Consider the following 25,122-nt stretch of genomic DNA (forward strand, 5'->3'; position numbering starts at 1 on the left):
GTGTTCCCTAATTTAATCAGTCAAGTATTATCATTCAGGAACACTGATTGTATATATCCATGAAGTAATGGAATCTAAAGGTTTTGTATGACTTAAGAAAAGTCAGAATTACCCAGTACTGTTTCAAAACTATAACAAAGTTTTGTTTCAGGAAAAAAAATTATTAAATTAATTAAAAGTATTCAGCAAATTAAGTTTGCATCCAACCTACAAACAGTGTCCAGACGTGATTACTGGTCCTGTGACCAGCTGTTTCTTACAACACAGGAACAAAGAACTTGACCAGGGGAAGACTCTTTGGGAAAATGGAATAAAAATCTGAGATTCTTCTACAAGAGGAGTCCCACACTGGTGTATCATGAAGTAAGAGTCCTGTAGATTTACTGACTAAAGCCCATGGATTGGGTTTATTGTCTAATAACTAAAGCTTTTTCAAGTCACTATGTTGTGTTTGGAACCAAGGTTGCTATTTTTCTCCTATGCAAATGTAAACTAAAAATGTGCAAAATACTTCCAACTCAGATCTCGGATTTATTTTTCAAATTCCAAGTGATTTTAGACAATTACCACAATTATTGGCTATTTTAAAAAAATTTATTTATGACTAGTCATAGCTATGCTTACTGTAGGCTATTTTAAAAGCAATAATTATGAAATAGCCACTGAAAATTATATTTCTCATTTAAAGGACTAGAGGTTGAAGTCTGGCAGAAACTTGGACTCCATGACTGAAAAGTACAGCATTCAAATAATGTTTTCAGTTTGTTTCACTGAACAATCAGGCTGCTGGAGGAACAGCAAGGTTTCACTTACACAGCAGCCATTGCATGATCATTACCAATTTCACAACTGCCAGTCTTTATTCTCCTTATTGTAGAAAAGAGATAAGGACCATGGCTTACCCATTCTCATCCTCTCCAGGCCAAATGTCATCTTCGTAGCAGATATCTTCCTGGCTGTTCTTGGCTACATAATTAAATAGTTCAGGCACCCTAAAAACCCCCCAATATATGGAAGATAACTTTAGTTTCACATCAGCATAGACCACAAAAAAGCCCCATCGAAACCAAGTCTGCTGGGTTTCAAAAGTTGTGAAGCCATGATGGGTTACTTTTTACTTAATTTAGTATTATACTGCTCATTTACCAAAGGCAAGCTGCTAACACAATTACTCTATCCCAAAATAGAACACTGCAATAAAATAAACAAACTCATTGTTCTTAGAAGATCTGTGACCAGAGGACAAATTCCAGTGATTGATACAAAGGTGGGAAATTTGGATGAAGCTCATATCCAATCATTTACCTTTCTAAATACTCAGCAAGTAGTTGTTCTACTGCAGAAGAATACATCCATTCATTTCCAACTTTCTTAGTATAGCCAGGAACTTCTTCATTTTTCTTATTGAACTTCAGGTTTAGCCCCACATTTGCTTTGTGATCACCATGAGGACTGGAAAGAAGAAAAAGTTCATTAACTTGCAAATATGTGTGCGTATTTACATACATTCAAGGCCTTAAACCACAGAAAAAGTAAATTCATTGTATTGTTTACTTGCTAACATTGTGTCAGCTGTAAATGTCACAGCCAAAAGCTGTGCTGTGCTACTTGTCCACCTGTGTGCCTATCCTTCATTGCAGAGGAGGGTAGGAAATATTTTACATTTCTTTCTTAATTGACATCTAATCAACCACAATCAACCTGGCATTTACCAAGGTGCAGAAGGATGTCCTTGAACAATCCATCAGGAAGAAATGTACACATTAGATCACAAGAAGATGCTAAGGCATCCATCAACCATATCTTTACAGAGGAATCACAATCTGACATTCACAGGACTACATGGATTGCCTCCCTCATGTATTTTAAGCAGTCTTAACTAGTTCTGAAAAGAAGCTACAAGTAAAATTAATCTCCATTTATAGTAGCAGTAAAAATGAAATTAGATCCTGACTTCACTTTTTTATTCTCAGTATGGCAAAGCCAGTTTAAACTTCTAATTCAATTTTGCAAGTGGCTAACCAGGAAAGTCAATTTTATGTCTGTCTACAATATGAAAGCAAACAGAACTGTCCAGTAAACAAAAAATTAAAACATGCTTCTGACAGAAAAAAAGCACTGCATATCAACTGAGTTTACAGCAAATATACTTTAAAGAAAGCTTCAAATCACAAGAGTGTGCACTTCATGAAAACAGCACCTAAACACAGCAAAAATTCTGTAGAGTTTAGAAGCTTCTCTACAGTCAAAATTCACAAAAGGAACTTACTTCTTCTTTGATCCTCTTCCAATGAAGATACTCCCTGTAAATCTGGAGACAAGATATCCACTTACTCCAAGACGGCTGGCCAAAACATATGCAGGATTGTATTTCACAGAATATTTCTTTAAAACAAACAAACAAAACATATTGGCAATGTCTAAAGGATTTTTTTTATACAAATGGCAAATGAATTATGTAGAAACATCTCTGAAAGACATTTACCATTGCAAAATCTATTTGATACATTGTTTAAGCTTTTACTAGAAAAGCAGAAGCACTCACATGCTGGTTCTGTATTAAAGTATCAAGCTGGGGTTCACATGGAATATTAAAAACTACCCGGATTCTGCCCTCTGGGATCACATCATGTGAATCATGAACCTTGGAGAGAAACACAATAGGTTACAAGTGCTATAAAAGTGAAGCAGTCTTTGGATAACACACCCCGTGTTCTACTTTATCAACAATTTTGCTGCAGTAGGCACAGGGATGCTTTGGGTTTTATCACCTTGCCTTGACCTGTACCTTGCTTCTTCATAGAGCCAATCAGTCAGTATTAAACCAAAGGAATTCATGACTGAAAGTAACACAAATGGGAACTTTATGTATTTTCCCAAAGAACTAATAAAAAGAATCCTGTATTCAAGTTCTGCTTTTTCCTCTTACACAAGCAAGAAGAATAGGGAAAACACCAGATCCCTCTCTTTCTCAGACTAAACCACCAAGGAATCCTAGATTAAAAATTTCAGCTAGCAAATGGCCACTACTGTCACACAACATCTTAGATTATTTTAGGCTTACAAAAAGAAAAAATCTACAGGGAAAAATTATGAAATTACTGGAACTAACTTCTCCCATGCAGCCATAGTAAGGAGATCCCAGCATGAAGGCTGTACTTCCAGGAGGAAACAAATCATCCAAAGTTTTGATGCTTGAAAAACGAGAGTCAAAGGCTTTGATATCCTACATGAAAGAGACAACAGTGGTAATCTTAAATATCATTCAGTTCCAGTAGAGTAGTTACAAAGTTTATATAAATAGACAGTTTAAAACACAGTCTGAGTCTGAAATAATTCAGAGAAAGTACTGAACTTGTATATTTACCTTGACAACTGTTTGGTAAACAAAAGGAAGAACTTGTTTAGACCACTGTTTTTCCAAATAAACTTCTCCATTTTGGTTAAGTTGATATCTATTCCCAGTGAGTAACTGAGCATAAACAACTACTGATGTTTCATGGATAATTATTCCTTTCCTTCTCTGGTACCTGAACACAAAGCAGAACATTTAGCTTCATTACAAGAAACAGAACTAAACCAAGAGGGTAGAATTAATTTATTGAAGTAAAATTAAATAAAATAAAAAACCCTCTTTAAAAGAGGATTCTAATAGTTTTCTTCTTATTTTACAAAAAATACCCAGAATAAAGGGCTTAACAAATTGTTTACCTGTTGTTGCACAGCCATCACTACAGAGCTCAGAGTATTAATTTAAGCACATTTAATCTTTACAGTGGAAGGGTTAGGGGTAATTAAATCAGTTGACTCAAATGACAGATAATGAAATGCCAAACTGGAGCCAGATTGATTTTTGCCTTTTTACTTTTATATATTCTTTATAATGTTTACATATACATTTGTAGCTCTCTAGCCTATCACAGCATTCATAGCTAGCATTTTACCTACTGTGTTAGACAGAAAGACAAAATAAATTCCTTGGCAGCTCCAAGCTGGAGGTCCAAGGTTAGATTCTCTGGGAAGCCAAGGTTGAAGCCAGCTCTCCAAGACACATTTTCATAAACAAAGTTTAGTTCCTGTCTAAGGGGAGTGGGGGGGGGAGGAATTCAGTAAGGGTTGAACCAAGGGGGATTTACCTCATCACTTATGCCTCTAACTGGGGATTCTTGTCAGTTATGCTAACTGGCTGAACACATAAGAATTTTATGTGCTTTATGTTCCAGATGCATCTTCAGGTGCTATCCATCTAGTGTACTGGGCACCTAAGGATCCTTAGAAAGGTAACCCCTTTTTATCACATAACTGTGATTTTAGGACCAGCATCAAAACTACAGTAACTCATTTAGAGTCTACTGAGCACCCACACTCTAGAAAAGCAAGAGCTGTTTTCAAATTTAACAAAGCTAAGCTATTTGAGTTGCAAGCTGATTCTGTATTGCTTCTTTCTACATACTTCCTACAACTGAAGATTGCTAACACCAGAACAGAAAATTGAGAGGGAGAATAAATACTGAAACTCATTCACTTAAGAGTTCTTTTGTAACAGCATCTACCTTTAGTTACCTCAAAACAGACTCCATATATTCTGAAATTGCAACATAAGCTCTTTTATGTTGTTGTTTTAAATTTAAGCAGACTTGATTAACCTTTATCATCAAGTATACAGCAGCTCTTCTGTGCTACTTAGTTCTGTAATACAGGAACAAAACACAGCTAAGACATAAAATGCAAAGCTACACTTTAATTTTTGAAGTTACTTACTGCTCTGAAATGCCTTGAACTTCTTTTACCCACATGCTTTGCTCCTTATCTCCAACATAAGCCACTTTAGTTGGGGGCACTGCATTTCCCATGTAAAGCTTCTGTGTGCCATGTGGTTCTTCCAAATAAAACCTTGAGAATATTATGACAGATTGAAAATTTAACCAAGTAAGATTAACCTAGACATAACCAATTGTGAGCAAAACTGGAAATTGTTAGAAATTACTTGTTAAGGATGTGAAGACTTGCAGCATTGTTTTCTCTATCCCTTCCGCAATGGGCCACAGCATGTTTTTAATAAAAAATACCAGTATATGTGCTATTCATAAAGGAGGATTGTACAGAAATGTTCACAGCATGAATTTCTGTGCATGCCTTTTCCCCTCAAAACTAAGAAAGCGCTCTCCCAGGCTTCTACACAGTGAAAGACTAGACTGCAACAGAGGCAACCAAACCTCAGAACAATGTTAAACATTCTTCACCAAGCAGCCTTTATTACATCTGGACTAATTGGTTGTTAGTTTTACAATAAAATTAAATTTTCTGTGCAGCACAAGGAACCTAATTTGAAAAAAACCAATGAGACAACAAAGAACTACATATCAGGTAACTCTTACTTAGTTTCTCCATCTGACACGGCAACAACTCTGGCTTCTTCAAGGTGGGGCCAGTTAACAAAAACTCGTTTTCCAAGTACTGAACTGGCAACATTTTCTACCATCTGAAAAAAACCCCAGAAGTATTATTACAAATTGTTTAACATACTAAAAGATTTTTGTTACAGTATTTCCAAGTTGTTTTTGCAATGAAAACTACAGTAGTTTAATAACAGATTTTCTTGCAGAATAAAAAACTCATTTTATCTTACTAAAATATATTTGATACAGGTTACATAATCCCTGATTAAAAATGTGGCTCTTAACATGTTACATGTGTTACCTGGAAGACCTGGGATAATTTGTATGTCTCATATAGGTTTGCTAAGTACTTCTTTGTTAAATCGCTTAAAACTATTTGTGTCTCTGGGACACAATAAATAAAATGACCATTTGAGATTACCAAAGTATTTTGTATGATATATTTTACTTATATATCACATTGACAAAAAGGAATAACTTTTATGTCCACAATTTGCTAGCATCTGTAAATTCAGCCTCACATTATGTTCTTTTTTTCTAAGGAGTCTCTGCTATTTTTTAATATATTAATTAGGCCTATTTGATTTTTCTTGCCATGTATCTTGAATATGTATGTACTCTTCCTATCCCTGTGCTGTAAAATCATATCATACTATATTGTTTTCCTCCTCTGTCCCCTATTTTATTTATTTCTGATTTTTTTTCTGTTCTGCACTTGTCATTTGCTACTTTGACTCTTCTCTCTAATTTCTCTATCAAACAGCCTCCTTAGAGTGGAAGGCGTTAAGTCTGCTTTGTTAATTAAAAGGAAACACTTTTTCTTTTTAAGTGGTCAACTCTTCAGTCAGACAAAAGACAAACACCACTGGTCTGCAGACTCTTCCTCTGCATTTATAGCATTCATTAGCCACCAGATCCTTAGCCAAGAACATCTAAATGCTACCACAGAGAAAGGCCAGAAACTCAACTAAGGACACTGATCCTTCATACTGTAAAGTCTGGAAAATGATAAATGATTTTAGCAGATACCCAAAATTCTACAGTGTTTCCCACCCAAATTTAGCATTTAAACACCTCAAATCTGATCATTTAAAAAATTCAAACTTCTTAACAAGCCTTTTGTCCAGCTGTGGAGGTTGTTTTTTTTTTTTGGGGGGGGGGGGGGGTTTGTTCGGTTTTGGTTTTTTGTTAGGAGCTGAATGCTTACCTGGTCCTTTGAGTTCTCATCAACTATGATTTCCAACATCATGTTCTCTCCATGGCTGCTTTGCTGAAACACTTGTACACCACTTTTTTTAAGATAGAACTGGGTAAAAAACAAAACAGCACACAAAACTTGAGCTCTTACATAGTTATCTACTACATACAATTGAAATGTTGGAAGAGAAAAATCTTTACCTTATGCTTAATGTGCTTTAAAGTAGGAAATCCACAAAAATACAGTGCACTCTTGTTGATTTTAGTTATCTTATTGTGGGTTATTTCTACATGCCAAGCATTCAAAGGTATTGTTTTATACCTAAAAAAGAAGTGGCACAACATTTGCTCATGCAGATTGACCTACATCTCTAGAAAAAAATCATTACTCATTCACTCATTAATTGAAAAACCCTCTGCTTTCCAGCAACTAATTTATGTCACTTGGAATATATAGAAAGGACTATTAAAAACTCCATGCTATTGCTGCAGAGAGACTATTCATTAGGAAAAAGACAAAACTTCAGGATATATGGAAACTCACTCCGAAATAATTGTAATTACTGAATTCTAACTAGCAATGGTTCCATATAGTATCATTCATCTTCACAACTGTCCCTTCTTTACCGACTGTAATCCAGCAACAAGTATTCCTCCTCTACTCTGCTTTAAGTTTGATTACTGTTAAATTCATGTTTCCATTTCATCTTCAGTTCGTGTGAAATGAAGCTGGCTACTTTCAGTGAGAAGGTGAAAAACAAATTTGTGTTTAATTCTCTGCACTGGATCCAAATGCTTACATTTAAAAAAAACACTCTGGAATTAGCATGCCAGTAAATGATCACTATTTATCAGATATTTAGACCAGTTTTCATCCTCTGTCATACAAAGTTTAGTTATTCTCTGGATTGTTTTTGACAACCTAGCACTGGTTCATCTGTTTTGCAAAGTAACATCTGAAGGGACAAATACCTTTACTGTACCATCCAAAGCAGGCAAGACCTAATTCCATATTTTTAATTTCTCAGTTTACATATTGGCATATGCAAGGTTTGGTTAAAATGTTAGTAAAAATCCTCCAACTACTTTTAGCCTGCTCTAAAATAGTTACACAGCATTACCTCGTGTGGCATCGTTCTATTGCAGGGAATTTCTCTGGCCATGGTGACAGGTACTGGAACTCAGCATCTTTGTCATACCAGTACATCAAGCAAGCACTGTGAGTGTTTCTTCGTTTCTCCTCTTCTTTTAAGCCCTTATTACAGGATTCCATGGCCTGCAGCAGTCGTTTCTAAATTTTAGAGGAATTAGCACATGTGAAACTGGCAACAAAAATTAGCATGGAGAAAACTACACTGGGAAAGTAACCCAAGAAATCCAGATACCCTATGTTCTCATTGTCCAGCTGCAGCCTCACCCTTTCTCATGTTCCTGATAAAAATGCTCTCTGAACAATTACCATGGAATGGCTTTGGAGAATAATCACCTTTCTGCAAGCCTATTTCCAAAGGGTAGCCCTGTCTAACACTGTTGTCCTACATGCAAAAGCAAAGAACTATTTTATTGCTTTCCATTAATGCTTCCTTATTACTGGTGTTCATGTGAAGGATTTACTGAAAAAATACTTTATTTTTTTCAAATGTTAATTTTCTTTTTCCTACAGATGCTCTCTATTTTTATATGTACACAGGAACAGAATATTTTTCTCAGAGAAACTGAACCAAAATATTTGAATAGCTAATTAAAAACATTAACAACACAAAGTCTATAGCCATTACTTAGGACTTCTACCACCTAAAACTAACTTTGCTTGTGGTAACTTAATCTAGACTTACTCCCCAAGCAGCAAACATTTATATTTTTTCTGTGGTGTTATCAAGTATTAATTTAAACTTCCACTTAATTGCATGTCTAACTGTTGATAAATTAAGAAATTCAGAAGTTTTGTAATGCAGCTTTTATGGACAGCACATGCTGAAAGAACTTACCTCATCAATAAACGGGATTAATACTACAGCTTCCCATTCCTGCTGTTTACCATTTAGGTCAGTTTTAAAATCAGGTGGATAATATTCTATAATTGGAGAGTCTTGACTAGTCATCAAATGCTAGGAAAATACAATAGAGATGACATCAATGGCAATTTAGCACTAATTGTAGGAAGTGACAAAGGAAGGCTGGTATTAAAACCAATTCAATGCTGTACAGGAATGAAATGTTTAACTGCCCTAGCTGGAAATTGCTTAGCAAATGTAAAATTTTGTATTTATTACTAAGTTTACAATGCACTACATATAGTAACAAGTAGACTATTTAACCATACATCTAAAATGTAGAGATAGAATTTAATGAACAAGACATGCAAAACCACAAAGAATAGAGTAAAATAAAATAAAGCCGACAATGAGTAACCAGTAGATAGATAATGCAATTTAATTCTATATCTTACCTGGTAACATTTAGGTAGCAGATCTTTGCTAGCTGCTGGAAGTACAGCAAGAAGCTGTTCAAATGGCATGAAAGGTTTTCCAAGTTCAAACTTGATTTTGAGTTCACTGATGTTGTGAATATCTGACAGGTAAGGTGCATAATGGTAAGGGTAATACCTGCAGGTTAAAAAATCCCCAAAGTGACATGACTTAATCAGAGCACAGCAGTGTTCACAGATCAGAAACAAACCAAACTACATTAAATGAAATACCACTCTATCATTCAGCAGTCTCCCATTTAATGTTTTTTCTCACCAGCTCCATGATTGAACTCCATGGTAATAATAATGCAAAATCCATTGTATTGCCTGGACATAACATTCAGCTTGATCAGCTAAGAAGGCACTTAAAAGAAAAAGGAAAGATACCTATCAGTTTTCTCATTTTCACTGGTATATAAAAAGTACTCAGCACCTTGTACATAGGGATGAAGATAGAACATTTTGGGAACCTAATAATACCATGATTTTCTGGATTCATTTCCTCTCTGGTCTTCAAATACTTATTACAGAAGACTTGATTTGCAGCTCTTGTTGCATTAGGCAAAATCATCACCACTGCAGTACTCTGCCAAGTGTTCTCTGCTTTTGACATGGGATGAATATTCTGTCTTTTACTAGAATCTAGGGACACCTTCCACAGACCAGACTGCTCAAAGCCCCATCCAAGCCCTGGCCTTGAACACTTTCAGAGATAGGACACCAACAACTCCTCTGGGCAACCTGCTCCAGTGCCTTGCCACCCTCACAGTAAAGAATTTCTTCTTAAACCTACCCCCTTTCAGTTTGAAGCCACTATGCCTTGTCCCATCACTACGCACTCTTGAAAAACATCTCTAATACACATTTACAAATGTATGTCTCAAGTACATATCTACAAAGACTTGTCTTCAGCACTTAGGAATAAAAAAAGAAGTATATACTTACTCAGACACCACTTCTACACCCATTTTAGTCATGTAGTAAGTTCTTTTGTATTGCCTAAACTCAGTTTCAAACAGATCATCATCTTCTGGTTCATCTTCCAATGTGGCTGGAAAACCAGGCACCAAAAAAAAAGGATTAACATTCACTTCTTTACTACAGAAAGGTTGAAAACATTCACTTCTGACATAATGCCATAACTTTACTCCTCAATTCAAAACTATAGGTACTCACACTTTCCTTGCATTTAAATTAACATGAAACAATCAAACAAAACTTTTACCCAAAGAAATTCTGGAATTTTTAAGACAGGCAACCCATTTTTAGCCCAGTTACAAGAAAAGAGAAGATAACATAAGCCATCATAAAAAAGACTGAGAAAATATTAAAATGAATTTTAAAATTTAATTATGTTTAGCAACATCATCTAATATCATGCAGTAATATTCATGCATTTTTGACAATTAATTTCAAAACATGAGCAAGAAACATTTCCTACAAGTAGAATGAGTTTAAAACCAACCACAACCAAAAATCCTAAAGCTATTAGTTTGTTCACTAATTCCTTTAACTCATCATAGAAATAGAGGGCAGGGAAGAAGCACCTCTAAAGCTTTAGCCCCACTCTCTCTCATCAGAGCAGTTCCACTTACAACAGATGACGGTATGTCTTGCATTCTGATTAAGCTCATCTCTGACATGCAATTCTTACAGTTCTTTGAAATCTATACACACATTTTTTGTTATATGTGTATGGAAAAATTATTTGCACTTACTTTTAGGGGTCACTTCACCTTCATTTTTTTCTAAAGCAGCCAAAGATATAGAATTTTCCTGAGCCTATTAAATTAAGATTTGAGATAATGTAAAAATACAAGTTAATATGCACGAACCCCATTCAACACCTGCAACTCAAAATGCTACAATCAAAAATGTATAAATATTATTTATTATAAACCCCATTTCCTTCTCTTACAATTGCTTCAAGAAAATTATTTAAGCAGACAAAAAGGACAGATCAGACAAAAGGAGCAGTGTCAAAACGTTAACTACTTCTCAAAAAATGCCTGAATATTTGTGTTCCAAAATGCTACTCTTTCTAAAATTGCTCTGTACACAATATAACAATATACAAAGACAAATTAAATGCAGAGGAATTTTCTCCTGCTACTCTACACTCTGTTGAAGCATATAGTGAAGGGCACTTGCTGGGAAGCGGTAGTGGAGAACTCAACACTGGGGCAGAGACAGGATGCTGTTGTGTAGTAGTACACAGGTATACAAGGTGCTGTTTCTTATTAATTGGTTATATCTAGAACTGCAAGTTTAATACTGATCTGAGATAGCTCACCAATGAAATTGCTTGTTCCCTATTTGCTGTCCAGTAGTTAGCCAATACACTGATAGAACATTCATGTATGTCTTGGTATCTGAAATTTATGGAACTTGCAGCAGACAATGCATTAAAAATTAAGATTATGAAGCATAGGAGGTTTGATCATAACACACACAAAAGGTAAGTTCTGCTGGTTTTGAAGAACAGCAAAGCATTAAATACAAGTTTACAAGACTTTAAAAATCATGAGCACCTGCCCCTGACTGAACCATTTCATCACTCACAACCAGCAGTGCATACAGGCAGAATGCAAACTGTTAAAATTTACTACCTTTTCTGGTTTGGAAAAAAATCTCAAAACAGAGGTTTGTGCCACTTAATTTGTCTAAGATTAAATTACTGATTTGCAAAAAGTAACATTCTTATTTCTGATATTGTGCATATAATACACTGACCTTTTGTTTCTTTTGTTTATTTTTTCTGGCTTCCTCTGCTGCAATCCCAGCTGCTTCGTTGAGGTATTTATTGCCCACTTTACTTTCAAACCATTTTAGGTCAACAAAGACTTCACTGAAGTGCTCACGATCAAACTGTGAGATGAAAGTAAGTTTGCAAATATTTGAAGGATGTCAAATTTAGAATGCCAGATTAACAATGTCTTTTTAGTACAGGCATTAGATTACATCTAGAGTAATCTGTACAGAAACATTTTGCCCTAGAGATACAACTAAACAGATTAATACTAAAAATCCTGTTTCTCAGCAATTTGTAACACACAGCCAAGTCATATTTTGGTTTTTTTCAGTAAGGCAGCAAGGTGTAACAAAAAAGAATTAAATAACTTCTACACTTCACTATCAACTCTAGCAGTACACATATAAGGTCTGTTTAATACAGCCTTGTGCCACAGATCTAACACTTTCACAGCTCTATCCAAGAAAATAAGGCTGAGGCAGGGACAACAGATGATCTCCCTCTTTCCAAGTTCAGCAGAAGGTTTAATCCTTTCCATTTCTACATGGCCTATACCCTACCTCATGTCTAGTATGGATTACTGCACTAACACTTAATAAGATTACCTTCTGTACACTAGTTAGTTCATGAATAACACTGATGCCTGCCTCTCAGAGATGCTCCTTGATCCTTACTAGTGATTTTCATAAAAAACTTGAAAACAATTCTCCCCCTCCAAGACCTTCAGATAGCTTGCTCCACAGGAAACTACCAGCAGGGGAAACAAAGAACATCACTGCGTTCAGCAATACACAGAAATCACAGACAATTCCGAGCTGGAAGAGATCCACAAGGATCACTGAGTCCAACTGTTATGTGAACAGCCCTAGAGGGACTGAACCCACATCGCTGGCATTAGTGGCACCTGCTCTAGAGGGACTGAACCCACATCCCTGGCATTAGTGGCACCTGCTCTAGAGGGACTGAACCCACATCGCTGGCATTAGTGGCACCTGCTCTAGAGGGACTGAACCCACATCGCTGGCATTAGTGGCACCTGCTCTAGAGGGACTGAACCCACATCCCTGGCATTAGTGGCACCTGCTCTAGAGGGACTGAACCCACATCCCTGGCATTAGTGGCATCTGCTGTAACCAGCTTTGCCCGATATTGCCACACACTTTGATGGGAAGTGAGTACCAGGATTCTACTGGTGAATCCTCACGTGACATGGAGTATTAAAAGCACTGTGCTGGCTAAAGCACAGATCAAATGATTCAATCTTTTTCCTCTTATGCTATAAGATCAGACAACAACTGATCGGATTCCATCTGTTCAATGCTAAAACAGCTGATTAAACCACCTGTAAACCACAGCCATTTAACAGTTCATTAAAACTACAGTATGGTGTATTTTAGGGTACCATACTGAGTTTAAATTCAACATTCTATAAATTTCAAAGTTACTTACATCTGACAATCTTGTAAGATATTTCTCAAAACGTTCTAAATTCAGATGCCCATTTTCATTGATGTAACCTGTTGAGAAAATTAAGAATGCTTTTGAAGTAACAATGCAACAATTTTAAGATTTGCATTTAAATGATGCACAGGTAATAAAGTGCAATCTTGCCCCCTCTCGAAGGAAAATGTAGTAAATGCTAAACATTCTAATGTGAAAAAAGGTGAATAAATCCAAACACATCACTGTTAATGCTTCTACTTTCCACAGCTGAACTTAGCTTTCTCACCTCCCAGTTCTGGCAAGATAGCCATGTATGTTCTATAAAGTAGCGGCAGTGCATCATGATTAATGTGTAAATGAGGTAGATGAGGAATAAAATCATTTCCTACAAGGAAACCCATTAAGATCCAATCATCTATTATCCTTTCAATATCATATTCAAAAGAAATCTTGTCCTGGAGGAAAAAGGATAAAAGAACAACACTCAGGAGTATAATTTTTGTTGTCATTTTTGCATAAAGACTTCACACATTTACACATTTTTTTCCCATCTCACCTCCATTAGAACTTACTTTTACTGGAGAAAATTCATAATCAATATATTCTCTCATCAGTGATAAGTGCAGTAAATGAAACGTGGTTTCCTCTGGTGCACATACTCTGTAAATTATTCAAACCACCAAGTTAATTATTTATAAACACACTTTCAACATTAATATTAATAAGTCCAAGGTTACCCAAACACAAGAAATTTTACTAGGATCCTATCTTTGTAGAAGAAATAATGTATAAACATTTCCTTGAATCTATTTTAGGATTATATATAAAATTTTGCAGTAGAATCTTCTGAACACCAGATGTGATTGTAAGGAGAAGAACTAACTTAGAGAACAGCTGCGTGGAGTTTCATGCTGCAGTTAACTATTTCCTAAATCTTCATCCCATTGCTCAAAAAAAGAGACAAACCAGCCTAACTTGGCACCAAGCTTCACCATTTTAAGGTATTTTCTAACTAGTCTGAGTGAGAACAGAGCACATAGATTTCCACCTAAACCAGCTGGGTTACATTTGCAGTCATTTGAAATGCTTCTTGTAAAAGATGAATATGCTCAACTTGAAAATATGCTCTGTATGTATCATTTCATGGCTTCAATACAGCACTGGAAGAATAACAAACCTACTGTTTGTTTATGGCACAGCCAACACATATTCTGCCTTGCCTTTTTCTCTTCACTAAAACTACTCATAAAAACCCTACGTCAACATTAGCTCCAAATCAGTTAATACCCACACCAAAAGATTAATGAGCTAAAGGATGTATTTCAAAATAATAATAAAGGACTATTTCACCTTGTAGATACTATAACCAGCTGAGACCACCCCCAATGACAAACCAGCATAAATACTTGGGCCTTCACACAGAAAGAGGAAATTTCAGAAATGATCCCAAAAGGAAGAGGTGTGTGATAGCAGCCTTCAGATAAACTCATGTAAGACAAACTCTGAGCTACATTGGGCTTCAGAATCAAGTGTGCCATTTTTAAAATGCAATTTTCATACTGGTATAAAAGAACTTTGGCAACCAGGTTGATACCATAAGACTCTAGAGACATTCTGCCCTTACTCTTCATTGCACTGGACTCGAAAATCCTGGTAAGACTAGCAATTTCTCTCAATGAAAAAAATCATGGAGAGATATCAATTTGTACATATTTTTAGCATTTTCAAATTTCAAACTGTAAGTATCCACAAAAGTGACAATACTGACAGAAGGTAATTCCTGTAACTTACAGAAGTAAATTCTCATAATGAGCAAAATTATTTAGAAATTACAACATGGAACAATTCTAGGGGAGTGGAGAGGAATAAATAACACTTTGCCTTTTGATTTCATACTTTCACTAATGAATCTTTCAAAAAGTAATCACACTCTTATTTCACATTTTTATTTTTTAAAAATGTAAAATTAAGGTTTTACTTGGATCAGATATAAGGTCTTTAAAAATATTGCAGTGCTGCATGCCAACACATGAGTATTAGTGAAATGGTGACTGCAAAGACTGAAAAGAAAGCTAATTTCTGATGGTCATCATATTGTCCTTGGCAATAAAATATTCCTTTAATAGCAAAAAATACACATTTATCTACACATTTATGACAATCCTTTTAGTGTCAGAAATGTTTATTTGTGTCTCTCCCATCTTCTACCTTTATGTACCCAATATATGCTTAAAGATCCTTCAAAGAAGGAACCCAGCCAAAGTAACAGTTATAAATTATTCCTGTATTACTTCAGCACAGCTCCAGGTACAGACAGAGCTCTGGAATAAGTCACCATCTTCTAACTGTTTACAGACCATGGGTTACTTCAATTGGGCAAACCCTGAATAAGAGCATCTACCCAGCCATTTGAAGAGAATTTATTTTAGTAATTATCTTAGTAATTTACGTTTATGCACAAAATCTCAGATATAAACACACACATACATAAATATAAATATATAAATATATAAATATATATATATATATATTTACATTTTAGAAAGTTAATATCTGCATAATACAGTTATGGAAACAGTGTCAATACAGCCCAGGCTGCTCCATTATTACATGAAGAAAAGAGTAAAACACACCAAAGTTTAAAGGATTTTTTTATCAGCTGTTCTGAGAGCACACATTTTTTCATGTAAACCAGTTCAAATGCACAATTCAGCATGCTGATTTCTCTAATTGCATGACTATTCTAACCAACAGAATAAACTAAACTACTATAAATAAATTATACTAGACTTCATAAATTACCATGCAATCAATAAAAGAAAGCCCAAATCACCACACACATCTGTTTTAGTCACCCAGTATGTTTTGGATTTAATTTCATCATAAATAAAATAAGAGTAAAGTTAAATCAATTCACCTTTGAGCCTTTTTACCACCAAATCTGACTTCTTCTCTTAAGAGCGCAAAGTGTGCCTCATGACTTGTTAATCCCAGCATTATCTATTACAAAGAGATATCAGAAAGATCTTACTTTTTCATTTTTTTTTAAACCTTTTGAGCAGTATAAAGAAATTTTGATGCTTGGTTTCATTACAAATTCAAAAGTCTGCAGGAATACAAAATGACATGCTTGTTTCAAACCATTTTAAAATCCTATGAGCTTAGGAAGATATCAAAAATGTAGACACTTGACAAATCCCTGTTGCTTGTATTATTTTAATTGCACATACCAAGTCAGCATCTAAGCCATAGAGACAGTGTCTTGTGTTTGGATCATGATGGGGCTTTGCTTTTTCTGATCTGATGAACTCCATAATTTTATGCTCACCTTCCCCTGGAGTCTGGATACCAAAAAAAAAATCACAAAAAAAATTCAGCAGTAAGTATTACTCAGTAAAAAAAAATGTATTTAAAATAGGATAGTAATAAAATATAATGACCTCATGGCCTGATAAGTAGACTGTTATTCCTTGCCAGGATTTGTCTGTGGAAATCTTCATATTTACAAAATATTTAAGATGCTCATTCAATCTGGCCATGAATTCAGTTCCTGAAAACAGAAAAATAAGTTAAAGTTTTTCACCAGTTTGCATTTACATATCAAAAGTATTAAAGAAAATGTCAACAAATAAAACTTCAGCCAGAGATGAAGGGGATGACTTGTTTCTTTCCTAAGATATTTCACTTTTTACACAGTAATCTAAAAATTTTTTAGAATGAGACAGTATTCCAACCATACTGAATGTTACTTAAACTTTTGTACAAACTTACTTAAGCCTTTATTGATTCTGCCTTTTATTTTTTAAAAAACATGCCTAAAGACAGGAAAATAGTACCAAAATACAGATAACAAACCATAAACACTTAAATTTAAATCATCAACAAGTTATCTTACCTGGTGTAATACAGTTGGAGTCAAATCTGGCTTCTGTAGGGAGAGTTTCTCCCTTTTCCAATGCTTTTTTTATTTTGTCCTCTGCCTCTTTTGCTGATCTAAAACAAAACAACATTGGAGAGAGAGTACAGAACAAATATTCTTATTCAAATGTTAATACCCTAAGTACAGCTTTTTGACAAAATAAATATAGTTGAATATTTAGTGTGCTTAATAAATAAAAAAGAGAGAAATTGAATACCTGAACCGTTTGAACTTATTTCTGATACAATTATGGTGGTTTAAAAATAGCACTTATTTCAAGGAAATGTGACAATCTGTTACTGTTCAAATGCAGTCAGCATTTAATTACCAAGGTGATCATACAATAGTTGGTCACAATGAATGGCTATTAATGTTGAAACAACAGGAATATTTGTTATCTAAACATCTGAACAATAACTGTAACATAGTTAAACAAAGCAGCAGGTCTGGAATTCCAAGGGAGTCACGAGTGAACAATTTATCATGCTCAGTAATGGAGAAATTAACTAACATCATGCTAGACTTTCTTGGCCAAGAATTTCCTTAACACTTCTGAACCAGAAATAAAGTAACTACCAAAGTCTTAGGTTTTTGTCTGGCCCTCAATTCTACTACAATTTTCTATTTAGTATTCTTAATCTCTGCTTCCTCTCAACCTCCTTTCTTCCTTAAAGAAAAAATTACATCAAAAACCAAATCACAAAAAAATACAAAAAAAAATACACTTGCTTGAAAATGTTTTCTCTTGTTCCTTTCCTGCAGCTTGTCTATGCATTTCACTCACCATCCCAGTACTGTCAGACCACTGGCTATTTTTCCTTATAGCAATCTTAAAAAAGCTTCCAAATCTCCCAAAACATTACTGCAATTCTTAATGTACTTGTAGCTCTGTATCTGAGTTAGCTTGGTAACTGGTATTTACAGGAAATGAGTTTCATTAGAAACTTGATTTTTTCTGTGACTTCCACTACAGCTACTAAACAGGCATATCTAGAACTAGCATTCACAAACACCAAAGACTCTCACAGGTTATGAAGCATTTGGAAACATCTGAAAGAGCTCCACTGCAGAGCTATTTCACAGAAAATTTCGTAAGAGAAAGCTCCCCTTGTCACCAAGTGCCACATATACAGAGAAAAATTTAGGTAACAAGCAAACTTTCCTTTTGGAATCCTGGTTTTAACATTTTACAGGTAGTTACCCTCATTCAATTAAAACTACTGTCAAAGGCACAACCACTCACCATCTCTTTTACTTTGCATGGCACACATTTCAGTAAGTGGGCTCTTTTAAGTGTTTACTATTCTCAAGACAGAGTCAGAACTGATCTTCTTACCTAAAACGTCTCCCACGCTGCTGATTCATTTTTGCTCTGGGAGCTACTCCATCAACTGCCATGAAGAAAACCTTTCTTGGTTTAATAATGCGAAATAGTACTTCCAAATAGTGAAAAATATTGGCAAAAATCTTATCTTCTGAGATTCTGAAGTGGACATCGTCATCATTTGGATGTGAACACTGATGTATAATGCCATTCATGTCCAGGTACAAGTTGTCAAATTCTGGAATCTACAAATGCCACAGTTAGTCCTACTTGGTGAATGCAGCCACTGCCCAAGGCACACCTGAGAGCACTCTGGAAATGAACTGAGGTGGGAAGACCTCTGTGGAACCTCCTGCACACCAACAGGCAGAGTAAGAATATCTGCACTGGGTATGGGTTTGCCTGCACATGCAATCTGTTATTATCATTTTTCTCAGTGAGCCAAGTCAGCTGAACAGATTCCTACTTTATCCTGTCTGCATCTGGAACCTCAGGACTTTTGTCCCTTTGCCCAGACTATCTTCTACATTGTAAAATGGAAAAGCAAACCAAAACCACTGTTTTCAGGAAGATTTTTTCTTGTTTTTTGTAAGCCTGCACATTTAACCGATTCAACCTTTCATAGCTGCACTACAGGCAATAAAAACTACAAAACTGAGTATGCAATTTCCAACAATATTTCCAAGCAAAACTGGCTTAAGAACCTTTAGAGTTCTCTCTCTGTTCAGCAGCTCCTAACCCAACCACTGCATGCTGCATATTCAGCTATGCTTGTGAGCATCTTTGAGTCTAGAGAGTGGAAATTAGCACCAAAAACAGAGATTGGGCAATAATATCCATTTCTTACCCAGACTTTGCAAACAGACTTTCTTTTTCCATCTACTTCTCTGCTCTTCTAACAGCCTTATCTATAGCAGCCATGCTTTCTCTTAAAGGAAAAAGAAAGCCCTCCCAAATGTACACAAGCAACATATAGAGAACAAACAGTGGTAAATGCGTGACACAAAGGGGTCTGTACTACCCCGGTGTTACCAAAATGCACCACAAGAGCAACTGACATTAAACAAATCTATTCCCTAATCCCCCAGTAAAACTGTTCACAAAAATCCCCCCATCATCACACCTAGGAAAAGGCACTGCAAACTTGTTACAGTTTTCCATAGCACTGCTGCTGACACATCTTTAAAGTCACCTTGTTGTGCTTGCATTTATCCTCCAGATGCAAGAGAAATGTAACTGGCTTAGAAAGAGGAAATGGTGAAGAGAAGAAATTACAGCCAGGATCAGGAATGATCCCCATTCAACTGCTGTAACTAGTCTTCTGTTGCACATCATCATCTTTAGTATGGTTAAACTCAGGAACCGAACGGCTCTCAATGCTTTCAGATAAGTGAGCAGGGCAGTGCACAGGCAGCATTTTAAAGAGACAAAAACTAAAGCTTTAACATGGAAGCAACATACATAAAAGGTTCTGTGCACTATAGCACAGCTATAATATAATTTAACAATAATGCTGTTTTACATAGACAGGCCTTTCAATTTGTAGGTTTGGTTTTGGTTTTTTTTTACTCTTAGCGTATACTCTAGATGCCAGTATGTGTCAGTTTGTATATTCATGTGATCTGGAAGGGTTAAGAGCTCTAACTGCCTCTTTCAAGAGGCATTAAGAGTAGCACCCCTTGCTGCCATTCCCCTAGTCAGAACAAACACTGCTGCCTCCTTAGCTTGCCACAGTTCCTCAACACAAGTTTAAAGACGTGTGAGCAGCCCAGGCTTTTAAGGAAACAGCAGAAAAGGCAGCATAAACTGCTGCTGCCCTGCTACACAGATAGCTTTGGACACTTCAGAGAAGGCCAACAGATCATAAGCAAAGACCTAAGCTTCAAAAAACTGCTTTAAAACTAGCAGGTAAGGCCAAACATCCAGGCTGGGAATCACTTGAGCTGGGCATCTTAGTTACACTGACACAACAGCTATTTAATCTTTAAAAATCACAGGTGTTTAGGGAAAACATTAATATTCAAACACACTGGAAATTATCACCTATCTCAGAACATCCTTATTCAATCTATAAAACCACATCTGTGACACCAGCTGAAAACGATAATTAGAAGCCCTTGTATCCAACAGGTACCAAACAAGACATCTCTGAAAAGATCATGTCTTTGTCCAACTGTTAGAACTATGATTTACAGCTTTCGTTTCCCAGGCTTGAACATACTTCCCGGTTTAGGTGCTAACACAAACTGTCCTACGCAGGCGACAACAAGGAAACGCAGCAGAGCTGTAAAACCTGTCCCTCGTCATTACCGCGCCATTGGCCGTCAGCAGCTGTAACTTTTCTGAGCCCAACAAGGAGTAAACTCCGACCCTGGGCTCCCCGCGGGTGCTGAGGCAGCACCACGGAGGTGCCGCGGGGACCCAGAGCGAGGGGAGAGAGCCCGGCGGGGCAGCCGGGCACGGCCACGGGCCGGGACCCGCCGTGGGCCGGCCATTCCCCGGGGGAACGGGGCACTCTGGGGCCGGGACTGCTGAAAGCATCCCCGGCCCCCAGCCGTGGGCTCCGTGCACTGCTGCCCGCCAGCGGCGGGCTCGGCCCGGACAGGCGCGCTGTCAGGGGGCACCCAACGCCTCGCCCGTTCCCCAGCGATCGCCCACCACCGTCCCACCACTTTCGGCCGCTCCCGCTGAGCCGCAGCCGCCCCCCTGCGCCGCCCCGGCTGTCGGCGAGCCGGCCTGGGCTGGGACTCGGTCCCGCAGGGCCGGCCGGGGACGAGGCCCGGGCGCTCACCCCCCTCCCTCATCCCGCAGAGGAGCCGGTCAGGACCCCCCCGGGGCGGGCCCGTGTCAGGCAGCGCCGCTCCGTCCCCAGCTTACCTGATGCTCCTTCAGCACCTGGCTGAGGCAGGGATACCGCTCCGAGATCCACCGGTAGAACTTGGGGACCCCCATGGCCACAGCTGCCCGCCGCCCTCACAGCCCCGCCGGAACCAAACACCGCGGGCCGCGCTCCGCCCTCCTTCCGGCGCGCCGCGCTGACAGCGGCCGAGCGCCCGCACCACCGACAGCGAGCGGGCACAGAGCGGCGCCGGAGCGGGGCGGGCCCGGCCGGGGCGGGGCGGGAGCGGGGCGGGCCCGGACCGGCTCCCACCCCTCGGCCACCTCACCGTCGCCCCCGGCACGCAGGGCCTGGAGCGCAGCGAACACGCGGGATCCCCGTTGCCCTTGCCCTGCCCCAGCCCGGGCCCCCGTCCCCGGGCAGCAGATCTGCTCCCCGCGCGAAGGCAACGCCCGGTGCAACAGCTCCCCGGGCGGCTCTCTGCGCTCCGAAAAACTGATAAAACCTGGGAAAAACAACAGAGCGTCAGCACTCAAACGCAGCCCCGGAAAAGATCACTGTATGTTCCAAATACTTTACTAGGAAAACTCGTCACGTTTATGGGACAGTGACAACACTTCTAGATTACCCACTAGACAGAGAAACAAAGGCCCTGGAAGCAGTTGCAAACCTATTATTTTACTTTCCCAAACCTCTGGATTTCAGCTGAACAGAAGAAACACTGACTGTCACACCACCATGTGAGCCTGTGATCAAAATCTAACAGCGTTCTTTGTCTCTCAGAATAGCAGAAACAAAACGACTGTACAAAAATTCTGATGATAGCCTACTGTAGGTTAAAAGGGTGTAATTTTTCCCTACTTCCCCCCACCCCTCATTTCCCTCCAATTTGGATGCCTAAAAAGCAAGCATTTATGTAAGTTAGCATTTCCCTTTCAACCATATTTCAGTCTACTCTTGTCTGTGCTAAAACACCTTTGCAGAAATGGAGTCTGAAAAACACCCCTAGAGCAATGCTTTTTCCAGGGGAGGAAGAGGGGCTGCACAAGGCTCTCAGGAGCCTGCAGGGATGTTACAGTCACAGCTACAACCACCTGCCTGCTGCCCTGACCTCACAGCCACACTGCCAAGGTCCTCCAACTCCCAGCTTTGTGTCATGTCCTTCAGGAGGGTTTTTTAGCACTCAAGGGCTAAGGAAACAGGTTCAGAACATGGAACCACATTACCAGCTTACTCATGCTAAGATTTAAGATCCCAAAAGCTTTCCTAGAGGTAGCCAGGCCACATGGAAGAAAGCTGAAGAAAAGTCTACCGCTGGAAAGAAATACTAATAATTTTTAGAAAGCCCTTCTGAATGTAAGTACAAAAGTTGAAATAACCACTTTACATCCTATCAGTATTAAACTTCATTGCTTTATTTTCTAATGTAAGCCAAATGAGAAACATGTTTACAAAAATATACAGTACTTTACAGAGTGCATCTGTCAACATCATGAAAATCTTTCATAGAGTCAGAGACTTGCAGAGCCTTGCATAGTCTAATGTTTAAGCAGTTCTTATGTACTGCCTTCTCTGTGTGTACAAAAGGTAAGTCCTGGAACCTTACACATGCATTCATAGCATCCTTGCAAGGGCACTGTACATTTTACACAGATTTTGGAAGACAATAAACCTGTTCTTCTGCTTGCAGCCAAAAATCAACAGAAGTAACCAGGTACCACTGACTGATTCCTTCCCAACAATATTATAGCCACAGCACTTGTAGATGGTACCATTCCAAAGGGAACAAATATCACATATATGGAGCCCAGCCCATGTACATCTGGCAGAGCAGGTTGTCATCACTTGCTTCTTGAATGAGGTAGTGAACATGCCCTTCAATAGATAAAGGCAATCCTTTGATTCTGTTTCTAGTCTTAATGACACCTTGCAGCCGTTGCTCTATATCAAGGACATGGGTTTTGGCCTGGAAGGAAGAAAAAAGAAAATTGGTACTATTCATGAACTTCCACTTCTCAAAATAAAACCAGTATTTCTTAGGATGTGTTTGAAATTATAATTTAATACAAAATCCAGATGCCTATACCAGCTACATTGAAAACAAAGGCTACTCACTTTTAAGAACAATTCTCTAGAATGGATATATTATTGGTCAAGTTATAACTTTTGCCTTACATTTTTATTGTTTAAAGTTACCAAAGGAGACTGAAAGAGCTATATAAATATATATGGGAATTGTTAGAAAGCTTTATTGCATACAATTAATTTTAAACAAATGCAGCATTTTCTTGGCCTTGTTCCTGGAATTCTGGATAAAATTTAAGTCTGGAAAATTTAGGTCAAAATTTGAGCATCTCAAAATGAGCTGTTCCAAGGCCCACTGGAGTTGCTAGTTCATACCAATTACACTCACACATTTTCTTTTAAAGCTCAAGCATAACATTGGCACTCCTCCAGAAAAAGCAGTTAACATATACAATTATGTGGGTGGTCTTGTAAAAGAAAATACTTGTAAAAGAATGTAGACACAGCCTGGTTAGTAACTGTTTGAAGACCAGGAGATTTTCTGTGCTGAAACAGATCAGGTAAGTTTTTTGTTGTCATACAGTTTCAGAGATGTAGTTTTTCCTTATCTTAGCTGTTGTGTTTGCCAGTGCTCCCTAAGTATTTCCTGCTATTACACATTTATTTTCATTAAATAGTCCTTTAAAAACCCCCCAAAAATAGAAAGGGCCAAATCAGAAATTTTGCACAGAGGGAAGATAATAAAATTAAGCTATACTTTGGATGAATAATACAGTCTTCAGCAGCAGCTAATAAAGAAACAGCATGAAATCTTAACTTTAATCACATAATTCTTTATATGTACCAAGGTATATATTTATTCAATAATAAATATCCACTCAGGAAAAGCATAAAAATACACATGGAAAGGACTCCAGATGCTACCAGCACTGTGCATCTGGAGGACTCTGGAAGTGAGGAGTAACAAGATCCATTGCTTCTGCTGACATCAGCCTTGATTTAGAATCACAGGCTTTTTTGTTTGGTTCTTTAGTAGATAAATTACTTTTTTTCAGTTAAAAAAAATCTCTTTACAGATAAAAATTATGAACAGAGAGATAACAAAGAACAACCATAGAAATTTTTAAATGGAAGAAAAAAAAAGATGAAGTTTCAATTAGGAAATATGTAATTCGTAACAATAATGGACATTTGACATTTGAATACTTCAGGTTGTGTTTGTTTAAACTCACCTTTTCATTGACAACTTCTCCAGTTTCATTCACCTGGGCTTTTGTATTTCCTTTAACAGGTTTACTCCATTCCACAAGAGGATCATGGAGAAAAGTCTTTAAGACACTAAATAAATTAAAAATTTAGAAAAGGATATGATACATAAAATTCATTTAATTTTCAAAACACAAACACTGGCAGGAGCCTGTAGTTAATGCTGAATATTTATATTTAGCTCCATGTCCTGGTGAGAGTGAGCTGCAGGACAGGCATATGCTGGAACTGGCAGATTCCCCAGCAGTTACTGTTGCACACCTTTAGACTACAGACAGCTTTGAGGAGTTTGGAGCAAAAGCAGTGGCCATACCTCATCAGAGGCTCCCTCTGATCTCGCATTAGCCTCAGGGTGACTTCACAGGCTCTTCGGAAGAGACCCTCAGTTCCCATGGGGCCCATCCCGTTAACCATGTTGTGGGTGAGGCGGAAAGGAACGATTTCCGGAACTTCAAAAGTTTCTCCCTTTACATTGAGGAAAAAAGGTA

The 25,122-nt window shown here is 37.7% G+C and overlaps 2 protein-coding genes across 9 annotated transcripts in view; both read right to left on the minus strand.

The window, feature by feature from the left end:
• The window catches only part of XRN1 (5'-3' exoribonuclease 1), a 38,545-nt gene extending 16,998 nt beyond the window's left edge, over positions 1–21,547 (minus strand). For 6 of the 7 annotated variants that reach the window (XR_009487663.1, XR_009487664.1, XM_059855367.1 and 3 more), the window contains exons 1-26: positions 21,382–21,545; positions 18,517–18,749; positions 17,157–17,254; positions 16,702–16,811; positions 16,492–16,602; positions 16,179–16,261; positions 13,834–13,921; positions 13,548–13,716; positions 13,268–13,335; positions 11,800–11,934; positions 10,785–10,848; positions 10,012–10,117; positions 9,341–9,430; positions 9,046–9,202; positions 8,585–8,704; positions 7,718–7,887; positions 6,798–6,918; positions 6,607–6,705; positions 5,379–5,482; positions 4,762–4,893; positions 3,368–3,530; positions 3,113–3,226; positions 2,546–2,644; positions 2,270–2,385; positions 1,306–1,452; positions 903–992 (exon numbers count right to left, since the gene is read on the minus strand). Coding sequence is in view for 5 of the 7 variants with exons in the window: in XM_059855367.1 (XP_059711350.1) it covers positions 903–992; positions 1,306–1,452; positions 2,270–2,385; positions 2,546–2,644; positions 3,113–3,226; positions 3,368–3,530; positions 4,762–4,893; positions 5,379–5,482; positions 6,607–6,705; positions 6,798–6,918; positions 7,718–7,887; positions 8,585–8,704; positions 9,046–9,202; positions 9,341–9,430; positions 10,012–10,117; positions 10,785–10,848; positions 11,800–11,934; positions 13,268–13,335; positions 13,548–13,716; positions 13,834–13,921; positions 16,179–16,261; positions 16,492–16,602; positions 16,702–16,811; positions 17,157–17,254; positions 18,517–18,749; positions 21,382–21,456 (3,062 nt within the window). In the remaining 2 variants the exon portion in view is untranslated. Of the gene's footprint in view, positions 1–902; positions 993–1,305; positions 1,453–2,269; positions 2,386–2,545; positions 2,645–3,112; positions 3,227–3,367; positions 3,531–4,761; positions 4,894–5,378; positions 5,483–6,606; positions 6,706–6,797; positions 6,919–7,717; positions 7,888–8,584; positions 8,705–9,045; positions 9,203–9,340; positions 9,431–10,011; positions 10,118–10,784; positions 10,849–11,799; positions 11,935–13,267; positions 13,336–13,547; positions 13,717–13,833; positions 13,922–16,178; positions 16,262–16,491; positions 16,603–16,701; positions 16,812–17,156; positions 17,255–18,516; positions 18,750–21,381 lie in introns of all 7 variants that reach the window. The other variant, XM_059855369.1, reaches the window with a different exon arrangement.
• Positions 21,548–22,736: 1,189 nt separating this feature from the next.
• ATR (ATR serine/threonine kinase) overlaps positions 22,737–25,122 on the minus strand; it is a 39,207-nt gene continuing 36,821 nt past the window's right edge. For both annotated transcript variants that reach the window (XM_059855379.1, XM_059855377.1), the window contains exons 45-47: positions 24,948–25,099; positions 24,601–24,706; positions 22,737–23,309 (exon numbers count right to left, since the gene is read on the minus strand). In XM_059855379.1, the coding sequence (XP_059711362.1) occupies positions 23,136–23,309; positions 24,601–24,706; positions 24,948–25,099 (432 nt within the window). In that variant the 3' untranslated portion in view covers positions 22,737–23,135. The remainder of the gene's footprint in view (positions 23,310–24,600; positions 24,707–24,947; positions 25,100–25,122) is intronic.

Source organism: Haemorhous mexicanus, chromosome 10, assembly GCF_027477595.1.
Source record: "Haemorhous mexicanus isolate bHaeMex1 chromosome 10, bHaeMex1.pri, whole genome shotgun sequence".
NCBI classification, from domain to species: domain Eukaryota; kingdom Metazoa; phylum Chordata; class Aves; order Passeriformes; family Fringillidae; genus Haemorhous; species Haemorhous mexicanus.